We start from the raw sequence: 17,533 nt of genomic DNA, 5'->3' as shown, positions 1-17,533 counted from the left end.
TTTTCGACTATTTCTGGCCGATGCAGGTTCTTTTAGGGGTTAGCCAAATTTTGTGCTAGGGCACATAACCGTTTTCATTATTTTTACGTTTCGTCTTTGACTCATCAGTGCAGAGCAGTTCAAATTGAACTGCTTAGTGCTAAACTCGGCAGTTCAATTTGAACCGCTAAGCAGACGTAAAGTTTCTGCTACTTACAGAACACTTTTTTGTTTTGCAACGAAGTGCAATGTCTTTTCTGACGTGCCGAACGAAAACGTGTTTTCGACTATTTCTGGCCGATGCAGGTTCATTTAGGGGTTAGCCAAATTTTGTGCTAGGGCACATAACCGTTTTCATTATTTTTACGTTTCGTCTTTGACTCATCAGTGCAGAGCAGTTAGCACAAAATTTGGCTAACCCCTAAATGAACATGCATCGGCCAGAAATAGTCGAAAACACGTTTTCGTTCGGCACGTCAGAAAAGACATTGCACTTCGTTGCAAAACAAAAAAGTGTTCTGTAAGTAGCAGAAACTTTACGTCTACTTAGCGGCTTAGATTGAACTGCCGAGTTTAGCACTAAGCAGTTCAATTTGAACTGCTCTGCACTGATGAGTCAAAGACGAAACGTAAAAATAATGAAAACGGTTATGTGCCCTAGCACAAAATTTGGCTAACCCCTAAATGAACCTGAATCGGCCAGAAATAGTCGAAAACACTTTTTCGTTCGGCACGTCAGAAAAGACATTGCACTTCGTTGCAAAACAAAAAAGTTTTCTGTTAGTAGCAGAAACTTTACGTCTGCTTAGCGGTTCAAATTGAACTGCCGAGTTTAGCACTAAGCAGTTCAATTTGAACTGCTCTGCACTGATGAGTCAAAGACGAAACGTAAAAATAATGAAAACGGTTATGTGCCCTAGCACAAAATTTGGCTAACCCCTAAATGAACCTGCCAGAAATAGTCGAAAACACGTTTTCGTTCGGCACGTCAGAAAAGACATTGCACTTCGTTGCAAAACAAAAAAGTGTTCTGTAAGTAGCAGAAACTTTACGTCTGCTTAGCGGTTCAAATTGAACTGCCGAGTTTAGCACTAAGCAGTTCAATTTGAACTGCTCTGCACTGATCAGTCAAAGACGAAACGTAAAAATAATGAAAACGGTTATGTGCCCTAGCACAAAATTTGGCTAACCCCTAAATAATCTTTTTATGTTTAGAGTGCGGAGTGGATATAACCGCCCTAACAAGAACGGACATTACTGATGCTATTTCTTCTACCCAAGTAAATTGGAATACCAGTTCAATTTCACTGAGGATACTACACTTGAGAATATCATAAGTCAAATCTTATGAATGTGTCAATTTTAGGTAATAAGCATTTATTTAGATATAAAAAGATATTTATTTAGGAAAATTAGATAGTAACTTGAAAATGTAAATAAATTCATTATAAAAAAAAGAATGAAATGCTTTTATAAATAAAATACATTTTTATTACTACATTATTTATGTCATACATAACACTGATGAATTTTTTAAGAAAAATTCTATGGTTTTCACTGTAAAATAATATGATGTTCATATGAAGAACATATGATTATTGTTAGGAACAAAGTGATCAATCGATCGCTACCAACGCCGTGCTCTCTGGTAGCAGTCAAGCTGTTGCCAGTTGATGTACATCCGGCAGTCAGTCAGTTAGTTCGCGCCATCGCGCTCTATACACGCTTTTAATTTGTTCTATGTTAAGTCAATCAAGTTTTATTTTGTTATGTACGTTCGCGTTAATTCATATAACCGTATTATCAGACCGAACGTAAAAGTGGCGACGTCGGAAAAAGTGATTTTTTCTTCTCATTTGCACGTGTATTGAGCGAAAGTGTTCCGTTCAAGGAAGCGAAGGAGGTTAACTGACGACGGCAACATGTTTGCACCACCTGGAAGTGACCCGTCACAGCAGGTACGATTAATCCAGAGCAAGCACTTGATTCACTCGCCGGTAACATTCACGAATTCCGATATGAACCTAATCAAAATGTCACGTTCACGGGATGGTATGTGCGTTACCAGGATTTATTCGCTAAAGACGCTGTTCGATTCGACGACGAAGCAAAAGTGAAGTTATTGCTCAGAAAATTGGGACCATCAGAGCATGAGCGATATACCAGTTACATTCTTCCTAAAAACCCGAACGAAATTACGTTTGACGACACTGTAAGTAAATTGAAAAGTTTATTTGGCACCCCGGAATCAGTTATCAGTAAACGGTTTCGTTGTTTACAAGTCACGAAGCTAGTTGGCGAGGATTACAAATCGTATGCTTGTCGTGTAAATAAATTGTGTGTCGAACTCGAACTCGGAAAACTATCAGAGGATCAGTTCAAGTGTCTCATATTCGTTTGTGGGTTAAAAGCAGAAAGTGATGGAGAAGTTCGAACAAAATTGTTTAGCAGGATTGAGGAGCGGAATGATATTAGTCTCGAACAGATTTCGAATGAATGCCAGCGGCTACTAAATATCAAACACGATACAGCCATGATCCAATCAGCTTCATCAGTAGCAGTGCATGCAGTTAAAAAGAAGCAGTTCAACAGAAAAGAGTACAGATCCCGAGAGAGAAAATCACCAGTATCGAAATCAGTAGTTAAACAAGTTGCTTGAGTTGGACCTAATCGACTCGTTCAATCTCGGGTCGATGCCAATGGATCAGTTTTGCAATCAAGTCAGCAGCTATCCGATGGAAATGGACTCTCTCAAAGCAACATTTTCAGCAGTTTTCAACAACGAACCCGGTTTATGCACCAAGACGAAAGTGAAATTTACGCTTAAAGAAGCAAAATCCCCTGTGTTTCGACCAAAAAGACCAGTGGCTTATGCTATGTACAGTACAGTAGATGCAGAACTTGATCGATTGGAACGTGCCAACATCATCACGCCGGTTGATTTCTCAGAGTGGGCGGCTCCCATCGTCGTTGTTAGGAAAGCAAGTGGCGCAATCAGAATATGTGGCGATTACTATACGGGGTTAAATGAAGCATTACAGCCACATCAATATCCACTTCCTCTACCAGAGGACATATTCAACAAATTAGCAAATTCGAAGGTCTACAGTCAAATCGACCTTTCGGATGCATTTTTACAAGTGGAGGTAGACGAAAGCTGCAGAGAGCTACTCACAATCAACACACACCGAGGTCTTTATCGGTACAACCGCCTTCAGTAAAAGTAGCACCAGGAGCTTTTCAACAGCTTGTAGATACAATGCTTGCAGGATTGGAATGTGCAGCAGGGTATCTTGATGATGTTTTGGTCGGAGGAGCCGATGAAGCAGATCACTGGCGTAATCTTCAAGCAGTTCTTCGTTGTAACCAAGAGTTTGGGTTTACTATCAAATCCGAGAAGTGTTCGTTTGGACAACGTCAAATTAAATACTTGGGTCATCTAATTGACGAACATGGTCAGTGTCCAGATCCTGCAAAAATCGATACCATATGCAACATGCCAGCACCAAAAGATGTTTCTAAAGTTCGTTCGTTTCTGGGAGCATTGAACTATTACGGAAAATTTGTTCCTAGTATGAGAACACTACGGTACCCAGGTCAGATTTGCTTCTTACACACTACAACCCGCAGCTCGATATAGTGGTTTCAGCGGATGCTTCATCAGTAGGAGTTGGTGCGACAATCAGCCATAAATTTTCGGATGGGTCAATCAAAGTGGTTCAGCACGCTTCAAGAGCTCTTACATCGGCCGAGCAATCATACAGTCAGCCAGATCGTGCTGTTACCAAATTCCACAAGATGCTATTCGGTCGGAGCTTCACGTTGCAGACAGATCATGCTCCGCTTCTTCGGATTTTTGGATCGAAAAAAGGTATCCCCGTTTATACAGCGAATCGTCTTCAGCGTTGGGCGTTGCAATTATTGCTCTACGACTTCAATATCGTTTACGTGAGCACAGAGAAGTTTGGCAACGCAGATATCCTTTCTAGGCTGATCAATCACCACGTCAAGCCAGAAGAAGATTTTGTTGTTGCTAGTATCATCATGGAAAACGACGTAAGATCCATCGCTTTGAATGCAGTTGATTCCCTTCCTCTTAGTTTCAGAGCGATTCAGAATGCAACTCGCGCTGATCCTGTTTTAAAGAAAGCTCATCACTTCATCCAACATGGTTGGTCTCAATCGAAAGCAAGCATCTCAGACCGTGAGATCAAGCAGTACTTCGATCGAAGGGAATCTCTGTCTACAGCCCAAGGATGTGTAATGTTTTCTGAACGCCTTGTTATTCCAACTGAATTCCGAATGCGATGCCTTCATCAGGAATTCAGCGCATGAAAGCGATTGCACGCAGTTATGTTTATTGGCCATCAACTGACTCCGATATTGTTGCGTACATCAAAGCATGTAATAATTGTGCGACAGCAGCCAAAAGTCCACCCAAAGCACCACCAGTACCATGGCCTAAATCCTCGTACCCATGGCAGCGTATACATGTGGATTATGCTGGACCTATCGAGGGAGAGTATTTCTTACTCAGTATCGATTCGTGCAGTAAGTGGGTAGAAATTATCAGAACCAAATCAATAACAACACTATCCACGGTGGAAATTCTACGCAGTGTTTTTGCTGGTCTTGGAATGCCGGAAATTTTAGTGAGCGATAATGGTGCTCAGTTCACCAGTACTGAATTCGCTTTATTCTGTATGGAAAATGGTATCAATCATGTGACAACTGCTCCTTTTCACCCACAGTCAAACGGACAGGCAGAACGGTTCGTGGACACCTTCAAGCGAGCAATCAAAAAAATCAGAGAGGGGAGAGGATCGATTCAGCAAGTATTAGATACATTCTTGTTGACATATCGAACACCGAATTTTTCGGCAGCAGAAGGGAAGTCTCCATCCGAAGTAATGTTTTCACGCAAAATTCGAACCAGTCTTGATTTACGTCGACCACCATTAGTTCGAAAAATAACCGATCATCCAGGCACAAGATCATTTAAAAAGGATCATTAGTCAATGCGACGCTGCATTCAAATAATTCATGGAGATGGGGACCTGGAGTGATTCTGGAGCGAGTCGGAAGCGTACTTTACAACGTTTGGGTTGAAAATAGACGCATGATTCGGTCGCATATCAATCAATTGCGCAGCAGAAGTAATGTTGATGACGAGACACCACCTGTTCCAAAGCTACCAAGGTTATCCACAGAGCAGTTACCGTTGGACATTTTGCTTCAAGCCTGGAATCTACCAAAGCCAAACCAGCAACCAATTACAAGAAGTCACGTCCCAACATTACCTACTCCAGTTGTAGTATCTTTTTATCAGTCTACGCCATTACAAGTTACACCAGCACAGCTAGATCAGACAGTTCCATCACCATCTGCATCGCGTATGAATCCTGATGATTAGCCAGTCGCAACATTTGAAGCAGCACATGCACCTCGGCGCTCTTCCCGTCTGTGAAGACCACCGGTCAGGTTCGACCCTTACCAGCTGTATTAAGCGAGGAGATGTTGGGAACAAATGGACATTCCTAGTGATCAATCAATCGCTACCAACGCCGTGCTCTCTGGTAGCAGTCAAGCTGTTGCCAGTTGATGTACATCCGGCAGTCAGTCAGTAAGTTCGCGCCATTGCGCTCTATACACGCATTTAATTTGTTCTATGTTAAGTCGATAAAGTTTTATTTTATTATGTACGTTCGCGTTAATTCATATAACCGTATTTTTACGGCCACCCCGTCAGACCGAACGTAAAAATTATTGTATGTCATTTTCATACGTGAATCTGTATGAAATTCGTAAATTTGTTGAATGATATTCATAGTTTGCTCTTTGATGGACAAACTTCCATTCATAGTTCAAAACTATGGTATTCGACAGAAAAACTTGTGTCGAAAAATCAGAGTACATTCGTATGATTTTCCAACGTGTAGTATCCTTAGTGTACTAGTTACTGTGAGTGGTACTGATGGAAGCACAAACGGGTAACGAGGTGGATAAGCTGAACTAAATACTGGGAACGTATTTGTGTGGGTGCTATTTGTGTGGAAGGCACTGGATATTCTATTGAAATGCATGGTTGACACTGTGAACTGATTATTTGTGATGGATTTGACACAGAAGGGTAAATTGGCACTGTATAGTGAGAGCCACTATACACTTGTGTGACCAGAGAGTCTTGCTGTATAGGATTTTGGATCGGTACTGTTTGATGGTTGGTAGAATTTGATTTCGTTGTTATCGGATTTGGCCTTGAAAGAGAATCGGTGAAAGAGAAACCCGAAGCGGTGCTGTTTGTATAAAGACACGCACACGGTCTCACCATAGGTGTAGCAATCGGTCTAGAATGATGATTAAGGCCATCGTCTAAGTATCATGCGCGCGGGTGGTTCTAGGAAATATTCGATGGAAATTTTGAAAAATTTGCGAAAACCGAAAACATACAGACCTTTGAAATACTTTTATCTATCTACAGGGTAAAAATGATTAAAAAATTCGGAGGATTTTCCGAGTCTTATCAAAAATTTTCATCAATTTTCAGAGCTATTTTTGATAAGACTCGGAAAATCATCCGAATTTTTCAGCCATTTTTGCCCTGCAGATAGATAAAAGCTTTTCAAAGTCTGTATGTTTTTGGTTTTGGCAAATTTTTCAAAATTTCCATCGAAAATTTTCTAAAACAACCTGCGCGCATGGTACTTGGACGATGGCCTTAATAACGAATGTGTTGTTAATAGCATTAGCAATTGTTTCGGGATGGTCCAAGTATAGTGTGTCGGATGTACTTAGTATTTTTTCTGTGCAAACTGTCGGTAATACCAGTTTGATTATCGCTCACTGCTAGCTTGCGAGCGCCATTCTCCTTAAATAGTTCATATACTTTTCTAATATTTCTCAAGATATGAAGCTCTTTTTCGAGATATAGTATTGTGTCTCGAAATATGCTTAAATCTTCTGAACTGGCGCAATTTTTTACTGTACCTAGCTGTCGGAGAGAAGCTATTAATTCAAGTGCGATTGAAATGTTATTCGCTTGATCTTGATTGCCATAGTAATTTAATAAGTCTATTGATTTGGTCAATTTTAATGCTGGAACATGCATTTGATCTCTTTCTCCCTTTTCGGCAACTGGCAATTCGTTTTCTTATTCCTATTCTGATCGGGGTTCGCGTTACCTACTGACTCTGATTCAGATTGGCGGAAAAGACGATTGAGCTGCTCTATGACCCTCTCTAGAAGTTCTTGAGTTTGTTCGCGAAAGGAATCTAAATTTAAATCTATCATCAGCATCAATCGATTGGCTACGTGAAGCAGTAAAGATTGACTCTTCGGCGCAATAATTGGACTTATTAGCACGGATAACTCAAGTTTATCTAATACCGATGCTAGATTGTGTAGCCTTTGAATAGTGCACAACTTTGCGTCTTTGTCACAGGCTGAAATCTAATGGGCATAACCATTCAAACTTTCCAGTACATGCAAAATAACGATATATTCGTAATCCTTGCTTACTCATTTCTTGCTCCATAAAAAAGAGAAAGAAAAACATGTTGTATAACAATAATCAACGCATTATATTTTGTTCTTCTTTCACGAGCAGTACGTCTTACAAGCTTACACATTGGTTAAAATAATAAAAGTTGACTTACAATTAAATGGCATTATTTGTTTCCCGTTGAGCCGCCCTCTCTTCCTTTCTACATGAAAATGTCTTCGACGATTTTGTACAGATAAGATAAGTGAAATGAATGTGTTTTTCAGCTCTTTTTCGTACTCCAATTCATCTCTAAAAGCCAGTTCAGATATTAAAGTTTCACTGAATTCTCTTATCAAAACTTCCATTTCCATATACAACTCATTCAACTGAGTGATTGACAAAGAACGTAATTCTGCAAAAAAATTAGATGTATTAAAGTTTGGTACAACATAGACACTTACTTTCTTCATATAATGGCGAACCAAGAGCTTCTTTGGTTCTTTCCATTGCTTCGCTCTCTAGTACTCCATCTTCAGATGCACTTTCATCCATAATATCATCAATTTCTTTAAGAACCTCCTCAGCCGTTTTGATTGGATCATTATCAGGGTGGATGCCTCCAAGTATTAAAGAATGCATGTCAAGGTCACTGGCAACGGCTTCGTCTTCTGAGCTAAGATCTTGATTGCCATAGTAATTTGATAAGTCTATTGATTGGGCCAATTTTAATGCTGGGACATGCATTTGACGAGCATACGTCTTTGACCAATCAATAGGTAGAATATTTCCAAAATTTCCGGTTATTGTCCACCACATTCTGCAGAACAAAGAGTAATTAAATAATTAGTATTTTACCTTTTTTTAATTATATAAAATAGATGTACAATTCGCTCAAACTTTGGAATACTTATCCGTATGTGTGTATGTATGTGTGTGCAAAAGAGGTGTGGATCTCAGAGATAGCTGGTCCAATTTGTACCAAACTAGTTGCAAATTAAAGGTCTTATTGCAAATATTTACGATAATATTTTTGTTTCTGGGTCTGATCATTACTTTACGAGTTATACAAACAATTATGTCAAAAATCAAAGTTTTTTGACAACGTCACAATCAATGTTGCTTAAACATCAACAATTCTAAGGTTATTATTGCTTCGAATGTAAAACAAAAGATAGGTACACCTTACAAGTTCTTGGTCCATTGACAAACAGAAGGCCTCCAAACCCTTGGTGGGAGTGTTCAGATGCTAAACACGCGAAACAAAATGTTTTTAAGACGTTTTTAAAACGAGGAAGAGGAACTCCTCAGAATTTTGAAAAATTCTTGGTCCTTCTATTAATTAATTCAATCATAACACATAACTCATTTTAATCTTCATTCATATTCTTCACTTACCAATTCAATTCGTATAAACTAAACTTAACCATCAGCGTGGTTAATTACTATTTGCTATCTGCCAAGCTTAACTGGACTCAACCATACAGCCTGAAAAGCTTACACTATCTATCCGTTTGATCGGCACTGGATACGGAAACAAATTTCTGTTCTAAACTTCGACATTTCACACTTTCACTGCCAAGATTAATTTACAACATTTGTTATGTTAGCGTTGTCGAGGGGTCTTCCGAAGGATTACAATACTCCCCCTTAGTATGACGTGAATCAGTGCACGGATTGCTATCATTTGTCCCGATATCAAGAACTGCTAACTTAACCGCAGGAGGCTTGTATATTCCTTTTAAGGTATGCACCGTCGCTGATCTCACTTGCCCGTCCGTTGCAAGTTTAGTACCGATCACTCTTCCCATTGGCCAACAATTTCTTGGTAAATCTGGGTCCACAACTACCACGACATCTCCAACCGCAATGGGTTTAACTTTCGTAAACTATTTTGACCTCCGGGTAATTTCAGGAAGGTACGACCGCACCCAATGTTTCCAGAATTCGTTGGCGCAGATCTGAGACATTTTCCAATTGGGAATTAAAACATGTGGGGTATCATCAAACATTGTTAGTGGTTTGCATCCATTGGATGAACCCAAAAGCAAGTGGTTTGGTGTCAGTACTACGCCATCTTCCAGTGCTGGTACATGTGTCAAAGGGCGACTATTAATGATATTCTCAATTTCGATTAAGGTTTTTCGCAGTACTTTGTCGGTAAGCCTTTTCGATCCCAAAACTTGCTTAAGATTTTTTTTACTGATTGCACTAGTCGCTCCCAGCATCCACCCATATGAGGGGAAGCAGGAGGAAGGAACGACCAACGACTATTGGTGGTAATGAACTCTTTCATAATACGCTTCTGATCCACGTTCTGAAAAGCAATTCTTAATTCCTTGTCCGCTCCCTTAAAATTGATTCCTTGGTCACTATATATCTCCAATGGTACGCCACGTCTTGCCATGAAATTACGTAGTGCAAGTATACACGAGTCAGTTGTTCATGTGTGAGCAGTCTCTAAATGAATTGCGCGCAGTGTTAGGCAGGTTATCAATACCCCCCAACGTTTTTCACTCCTGCGTCCTATGGACACCGTGAACGGGTCGAAATAGTCCACCCCTACATAGAAGAATGGACGGGAGAATGCCGCCAGTCTAGCTGAAGGGAGATCTGCCATAAGCGGTGGTTTAGGTTGAGCATTTCGAATTTTACATACGATGCAATTGTGTTTGACTTTTCCATATTCGATTCTAATTTTTGGTATATAAAAATACTGTTGAACTTCACTAATTGTAGTCTCGTGGTTTTGATTATGGAAGCGCTCATGAAAATCGCGCAGAATTAATACGGTCAGTCGATGAGCCCTTGGTAGCAAAATAGGATTCTTTGCATGTGCAGAGACAAATTTGCAGTTTCCTATTCTACCACGAACTCGCATTATTCCGTGCACGTCTAGAATTGGAGACAGCTTGAACAGTGAACTACTCTTTGGCATAGTTACCAGCGATAAAGGTTCCGCCGCTGCCATCAGTGAAAACTCAGTTGGGAATACTTGACATTGAGCTATACAAATCAGATAATTCTGCGCCTTGTTTAGGATTTCTTGGTTTACTGGTCCTACAGCAAGGGGCAAATGTTTTATTTTTGAGGCTAGGATATTGATATATCGGAAGATCCACCCTACACCTCTCAATAGCCTCTTCCAGCTAGAATGCTTATTCGGGTCCACGATTTCAGTTATTGCAACTCGATGAGATAAAAGAAACGTCACTCTCAATTCTTCCTGTGTCTCGTATGGAACAAGTTTATTTGACCTCCATGAGTTTTCTCGTGACCAAATAACATTTGGACCAGAAAACCAGCGACTGGAAGGGGACAGATCAGGTACACCATGCCTTTTGGTACCATCATCAGCAACGTTGTCCTTTGTAGAGATCCACAGCCATTCATTAAACTCCGACAACTAAAAAATCTCGCCCACTCGATAGACAACATACTGAGAGTAACGTCGATGGTCGGAACTCAGCCATCCCAATACGTTTTTAGAGTCTGTCCAGTAAGTACGTTTGCTAATTCGAAGAGTAACAGATGATTCAATTGCTCTGGCGAATCGTACACCGATGAGTGCTGCCTTTAATTCTAGTCGAGGAATGGAAACAAATCGAATCGGAGCTACCCTGGTTTTAGAGCCGACGAGGGAGCATTCAATTTTTCCTTGTTCTTTAAACCTAAGATATACTGCCGCTGCATATCGGGACTCACTAGCATCTACGAAAGTGTGAATTTGTATGTTACAAGTAGGGCTTAATGAAATGTGCAATCGGTAGCATCGGGGTATCTGCACCTTCTCTAAGTTCGGTAGAACACGCAACCAACGCAGCCATTTTTCTTGCTGTGCTTCTAAAATCGGTTCATCCCAATCGATGTTTGTTCTCCAAACCTCCTGAAGGAGGACTTTCAAAGACTTAATATATCTTGATCGAAGCGGGCTGACATTCTGTACGTTATGGTATCTGTGGATGTGTTCCACCACATGCCCAGTACCTTTTTAGTCGTATTTTCTAAGCCAATGTTCAGGTCTTTCTCTGTACGTGACACATTTTGTAACGCAGTGACGACTTCATTCGAATTAGAAATCCACTGGTGCATATCAAATCCAGCATGGGCGTGTATGATCTGAACTTCTTTCGCCAAACGAATTGCATCCTCCTGCGTCTCGATGCTTAGGAGCAGATCGTCAACATAGTGGCATTTTATAATGGCAGCTGCGGCATCAGGAAAACGTCCTGCGAATTGGAGTGCGTTGTGATTTTTTACATATTGTGCACAGCTTGGTGAGCAACTGGCACCGAAAGTCATAACCCTCATGACATAAACGTCCGGCTCACTGTTTGTCCCATCACGCCACAGGAAACGATGACTGCATTGATCCTCGTCCTTAAAACTTGATGGAACATTTGACGCAAGTCGCCACCGATTGCCACTCGATGTTCCCGAAATCGAAAGAGAACAGATGTTAAAGAGGCTAGCTGATCGGGTCCCGTCATTAGCACCGAGTTTAGAGACACACCCTGGACGGATGCGGCCGCGTCCCAAACTATTCGTAGTTTTCCTGGTTTATTGGGATTAAAAACGGGGAAGATTGATAAGTACCATGTGCGTGGGTGTTTTAATGAGTAATGAGAACCTTTTTTCGTATAGTCTCGAATTTTATTTTGCATTGCTTCAGCTAATACAGAGTTATGACGCATTCTTTTTTCTAATCACATTAAACGTCGTATAGCAGCAGCTGGTTTGCTATTTGGAAGACGAATGTCGTCATACCGCCAAAGAAGACCAGTTTCATACCGATCGCCTTTACGGTGAGTATTTTCCCGTAACAAGGTCATTGCTCGCTGATCAACTGACGATAGCAGCGGAGTTTTCGATTAAGTAATCCCTATACCTTCAAGAGAAAAATACTCTTTCACCAAACGATTGAGCTCCGTAGCATCCGGTTGTTCACAACGCGAAATATGCATACTGTGATGAAGTGACTCGCTATCCTCAGCAAGGGCGCTATCGGAACAATTTCCAAAGACAACCCAGCCAAGACGTGTTTTCAATGCAACTGGACCCTTAACGCCTTCCTTGCTAATCAAAACATGCCCTAGGCGACAGTTGTTCATCCCGATCAACAATCGGGGACGAGCGTTGTGAAAGGCATCGGCAGGAATACCTTTTAAGTGTTTGTATTTTGATACCAAATTCTCCATGTTCAACGTTTGACTAGGTAAGTTTAATGTTTTTACTGTGTGAACGTTAGATAAACGGTAACGCTTCGCTGCGGTCCCGATACCAATAATTTCAATAGATACTCGGGCTGAGTTATTTTCATGCCTACATGTGGCTCCTGTCCATTTCAACCATAATGGATGTGGTTCCCCGGTTAGTTGCAACGTATCAGCTAATTCCTCGTCTAATAACGTGAGTGACGATCCACCGTCGAATAAGGCATAGGTTTTTACCGTAGTGCTTGAGCTATGAAGGACGACAGGCACTATTCGAAACAAAATCGAGTCTCATGAAAATCGCGCAGAATTAATACGGTCAGTCGATGAGCCCTTGGTAGCAAAATAGGATTCTTTGCATGTGCAGAGACAAATTTGCAGTTTCCTATTCTACCACGAACTCGCATTATTCCGTGCACGTCTAGAATTGGAGACAGCTTGAACAGTGAACTACTCTTTGGCATAGTTACCAGCGATAAAGGTTCCGCCGCTGCCATCAGTGAAAACTCAGTTGGGAATACTTGACATTGAGCTATACAAATCAGATAATTCTGCGCCTTGTTTAGGATTTCTTGGTTTACTGGTCCTACAGCAAGGGGCAAATGTTTTATTTTTGAGGCTAGGATATTGATATATCGGAAGATCCACCCTACACCTCTCAATAGCCTCTTCCAGCTAGAATGCTTATTCGGGTCCACGATTTCAGTTATTGCAACTCGATGAGATAAAAGAAACGTCACTCTCAATTCTTCCTGTGTCTCGTATGGAACAAGTTTATTTGACCTCCATGAGTTTTCTCGTGACCAAATAACATTTGGACCAGAAAACCAGCGACTGGAAGGGGACAGATCAGGTACACCATGCCTTTTGGTACCATCATCAGCAACGTTGTCCTTTGTAGAGATCCACAGCCATTCATTAAACTCCGACAACTAAAAAATCTCGCCCACTCGATAGACAACATACTGAGAGTAACGTCGATGGTCGGAACTCAGCCATCCCAATACGTTTTTAGAGTCTGTCCAGTAAGTACGTTTGCTAATTCGAAGAGTAACAGATGATTCAATTGCTCTGGCGAATCGTACACCGATGAGTGCTGCCTTTAATTCTAGTCGAGGAATGGAAACAAATCGAATCGGAGCTACCCTGGTTTTAGAGCCGACGAGGGAGCATTCAATTTTTCCTTGTTCTTTAAACCTAAGATATACTGCCGCTGCATATCGGGACTCACTAGCATCTACGAAAGTGTGAATTTGTATGTTACAAGTAGGGCTTAATGAAATGTGCAATCGGTAGCATCGGGGTATCTGCACCTTCTCTAAGTTCGGTAGAACACGCAACCAACGCAGCCATTTTTCTTGCTGTGCTTCTAAAATCGGTTCATCCCAATCGATGTTTGTTCTCCAAACCTCCTGAAGGAGGACTTTCAAAGACTTAATATATCTTGATCGAAGCGGGCTGACATTCTGTACGTTATGGTATCTGTGGATGTGTTCCACCACATGCCCAGTACCTTTTTAGTCGTATTTTCTAAGCCAATGTTCAGGTCTTTCTCTGTACGTGACACATTTTGTAACGCAGTGACGACTTCATTCGAATTAGAAATCCACTGGTGCATATCAAATCCAGCATGGGCGTGTATGATCTGAACTTCTTTCGCCAAACGAATTGCATCCTCCTGCGTCTCGATGCTTAGGAGCAGATCGTCAACATAGTGGCATTTTATAATGGCAGCTGCGGCATCAGGAAAACGTCCTGCGAATTGGAGTGCGTTGTGATTTTTTACATATTGTGCACAGCTTGGTGAGCAACTGGCACCGAAAGTCATAACCCTCATGACATAAACGTCCGGCTCACTGTTTGTCCCATCACGCCACAGGAAACGATGACTGCATTGATCCTCTTCCTTAAAACTTGATGGAACATTTGACGCAAGTCGCCACCGATTGCCACTCGATGTTCCCGAAATCGAAAGAGAACAGATGTTAAAGAGGCTAGCTGATCGGGTCCCGTCATTAGCACCGAGTTTAGAGACACACCCTGGACGGATGCGGCCGCGTCCCAAACTATTCGTAGTTTTCCTGGTTTATTGGGATTAAAAACGGGGAAGATTGATAAGTACCATGTGCGTGGGTGTTTTAATGAGTAATGAGAACCTTTTTTCGTATAGTCTCGAATTTTATTTTGCATTGCTTCAGCTAATACAGAGTTATGACGCATTCTTTTTTCTAATCACATTAAACGTCGTATAGCAGCAGCTGGTTTGCTATTTGGAAGACGAATGTCGTCATACCGCCAAAGAAGACCAGTTTCATACCGATCGCCTTTACGGTGAGTATTTTCCCGTAACAAGGTCATTGCTCGCTGATCAACTGACGATAGCAGCGGAGTTTTCGATTAAGTAATCCCTATACCTTCAAGAGAAAAATACTCTTTCACCAAACGATTGAGCTCCGTAGCATCCGGTTGTTCACAACGCGAAATATGCATACTGTGATGAAGTGACTCGCTATCCTCAGCAAGGGCGCTATCGGAACAATTTCCAAAGACAACCCAGCCAAGACGTGTTTTCAATGCAACTGGACCCTTAACGCCTTCCTTGCTAATCAAAACATGCCCTAGGCGACAGTTGTTCATCCCGATCAACAATCGGGGACGAGCGTTGTGAAAGGCATCGGCAGGAATACCTTTTAAGTGTTTGTATTTTGATACCAAATTCTCCATGTTCAACGTTTGACTAGGTAAGTTTAATGTTTTTACTGTGTGAACGTTAGATAAACGGTAACGCTTCGCTGCGGTCCCGATACCAATAATTTCAATAGATACTCGGGCTGAGTTATTTTCATGCCTACATGTGGCTCCTGTCCATTTCAACCATAATGGATGTGGTTCCCCGGTTAGTTGCAACGTATCAGCTAATTCCTCGTCTAATAACGTGAGTGACGATCCACCGTCGAATAAGGCATAGGTTTTTACCGTAGTGCTTGAGCTATGAAGGACGACAGGCACTATTCGAAACAAAATCGAGTCGATGGACCCGCTATGAGGGTTGCACGGTTCGGCACGGTCAGGGTTACTACCGCCATTTTTGTTTTTTTCAGTATTATGCAGCATGCTATGATGCTTGTAACTGCAGCCATTCACCCCGCACTCTTTCCTAGAGCGACATAGTCCCTTATGATTACGCAAGCTCTTTTCACACAAACCGCGCTCACGTATTATTGCCCATTTCGCATCGATATTTAGACTGGTAAATTTTGGACAGAAATCTGCTGAAGGGCATTTTCCGTTACAGACGAGACAAGCTTTGAAAACAGTAGCAGGCAAAGGTTCGCATTCATCAGCTTGATCAGTATCTTCAGAGTGTGTGTTAATAAATCCATCGTTTTTTCGATTCTTACGTTGAAGAGTAACATCATAATTTATACCGGTGATGGGATACGTTACCGAACAGGCTGCTTCGACTAGAGTGTAAAGCCAAGAGCTAAATGCACTCAAATTGACATTGTTCAAGCTTCGTTTGTGTGTAGCCCAGTTTAGTTTAACCATTGGTGGAAGTTTTTAAATTAACTCGTGCAGGAATGAAATGTTGCAGAGATATTCATTCAGTTGACATGTTTCTAAGGTGGCTGTTAAATTGGACACTGCAATCCCGAAATCGATTAGAGTATTGAGTTTGTCGGATCTCGGTGTCAGTAGAGATTGTACCTTTTCTATCAGGGACTGAACGATGAGCTCAGGTCTTCCGAACAGCATTTTCAATGTGTCTATAACGCCGCTCACGTATTCTGGATGTGAAAGTCGGCTTCTGACCGATTCCAAAGCGCCACCGCGCAAACATCGTTGTAATCGTACCATGTTCTCCGCTGGAGAATATCCACACATCTCAGTGGTGCTTCTGAAGGTAGCATAAAACATTGGTCACTCTTCAGGGCAACCGTTAAACACAGGCAACTCTTTAGAAACAGCCTGTCTCGCTGCCACTTGGCCACTTGTTAAAATATTTATTTCTGCAGAGCAGCTTGCTGAACACCGCATGAGATTTGTTTCATATAAGACTGATGCTTTCGGTATCGGAGTTTTGAGCGATCCATCAGGTGATGGTATATAGTCTAGCCATTTTTCGAATCTTTTATCTGTGAACTCAACTTCTGATGCTGCTGTACCTTCTGATGCTTTGGACTTGTTCAGCTTACTTAGCAGCTTGTTTTTCTTCTCGAGGAACTCTCGTCGCTTTGCTCGCGCTTTAGCTGCCGCTTGCTCTTCCTCTTGTCGTATGCGTTCCTCCTCTTCCAGCAGTTGCAACTCCATTTCAATCTTTGACGCATTTGAGCGGCGTAACGGAGTTGAATGTTTGGATTCTTCTAGAGACGAAAGTTCCTTGTCATTTTGTTTCACCTTATCCAACATCGTTTTAGTGCATCGTTTACAATACCAGTCGATATCTTCGACAGCAACAGTAACAGCGGCACACGCAAAGTGTGACCATTTTTGACATAAATCGCATTGCACCATTTCGTCGTTGTCGGGTTTGTCGCACTCTTGACAGCTACTCTCAGGTGTGTCAACAACATCGTTTTTGCCATGGCTATTATCTTCACTATCGCTTCTCGCGAGTTTCTTAGGCATTGTATTCTGACTCCCGGTAAACGAGATTTTAATTTGTGGTTTTACCACAAGAAATGAATAGATTTTCCGTGATCGCAACAAATTTATTAGAATATGTTAAAATCTCCTAAAAGGATTTCATATGTAATTAGTTATACCATAAGGAACTGAAACCAACTTACGTTTAGTATTTCTAATCAATTCACACGAGTCTCTTTACCGGGAAATATATTCTTGAGCTGAGTCCTATTAA

The 17,533-nt window shown here is 41.4% G+C and overlaps 1 protein-coding gene across 1 annotated transcript in view; it reads right to left on the bottom strand.

The window, feature by feature from the left end:
* The window catches only part of LOC131427129 (fasciculation and elongation protein zeta-2), a 323,028-nt gene that overhangs the window by 153,877 nt on the left and 151,618 nt on the right, over window positions 1–17,533 (bottom strand). The window contains exons 2-3 of the mRNA XM_058590065.1: window positions 7,924–8,279; window positions 7,635–7,874 (exon numbers count right to left, since the gene is read on the bottom strand). Coding sequence (XP_058446048.1) covers window positions 7,635–7,874; window positions 7,924–8,279 — 596 coding nt within the window. The remainder of the gene's footprint in view (window positions 1–7,634; window positions 7,875–7,923; window positions 8,280–17,533) is intronic.

This window comes from Malaya genurostris, chromosome 2 (genome assembly GCF_030247185.1).
Source record: "Malaya genurostris strain Urasoe2022 chromosome 2, Malgen_1.1, whole genome shotgun sequence".
NCBI lineage: Eukaryota > Metazoa > Arthropoda > Insecta > Diptera > Culicidae > Malaya > Malaya genurostris.
This window is presented reverse-complemented; position numbering and strand designations above follow the sequence as displayed.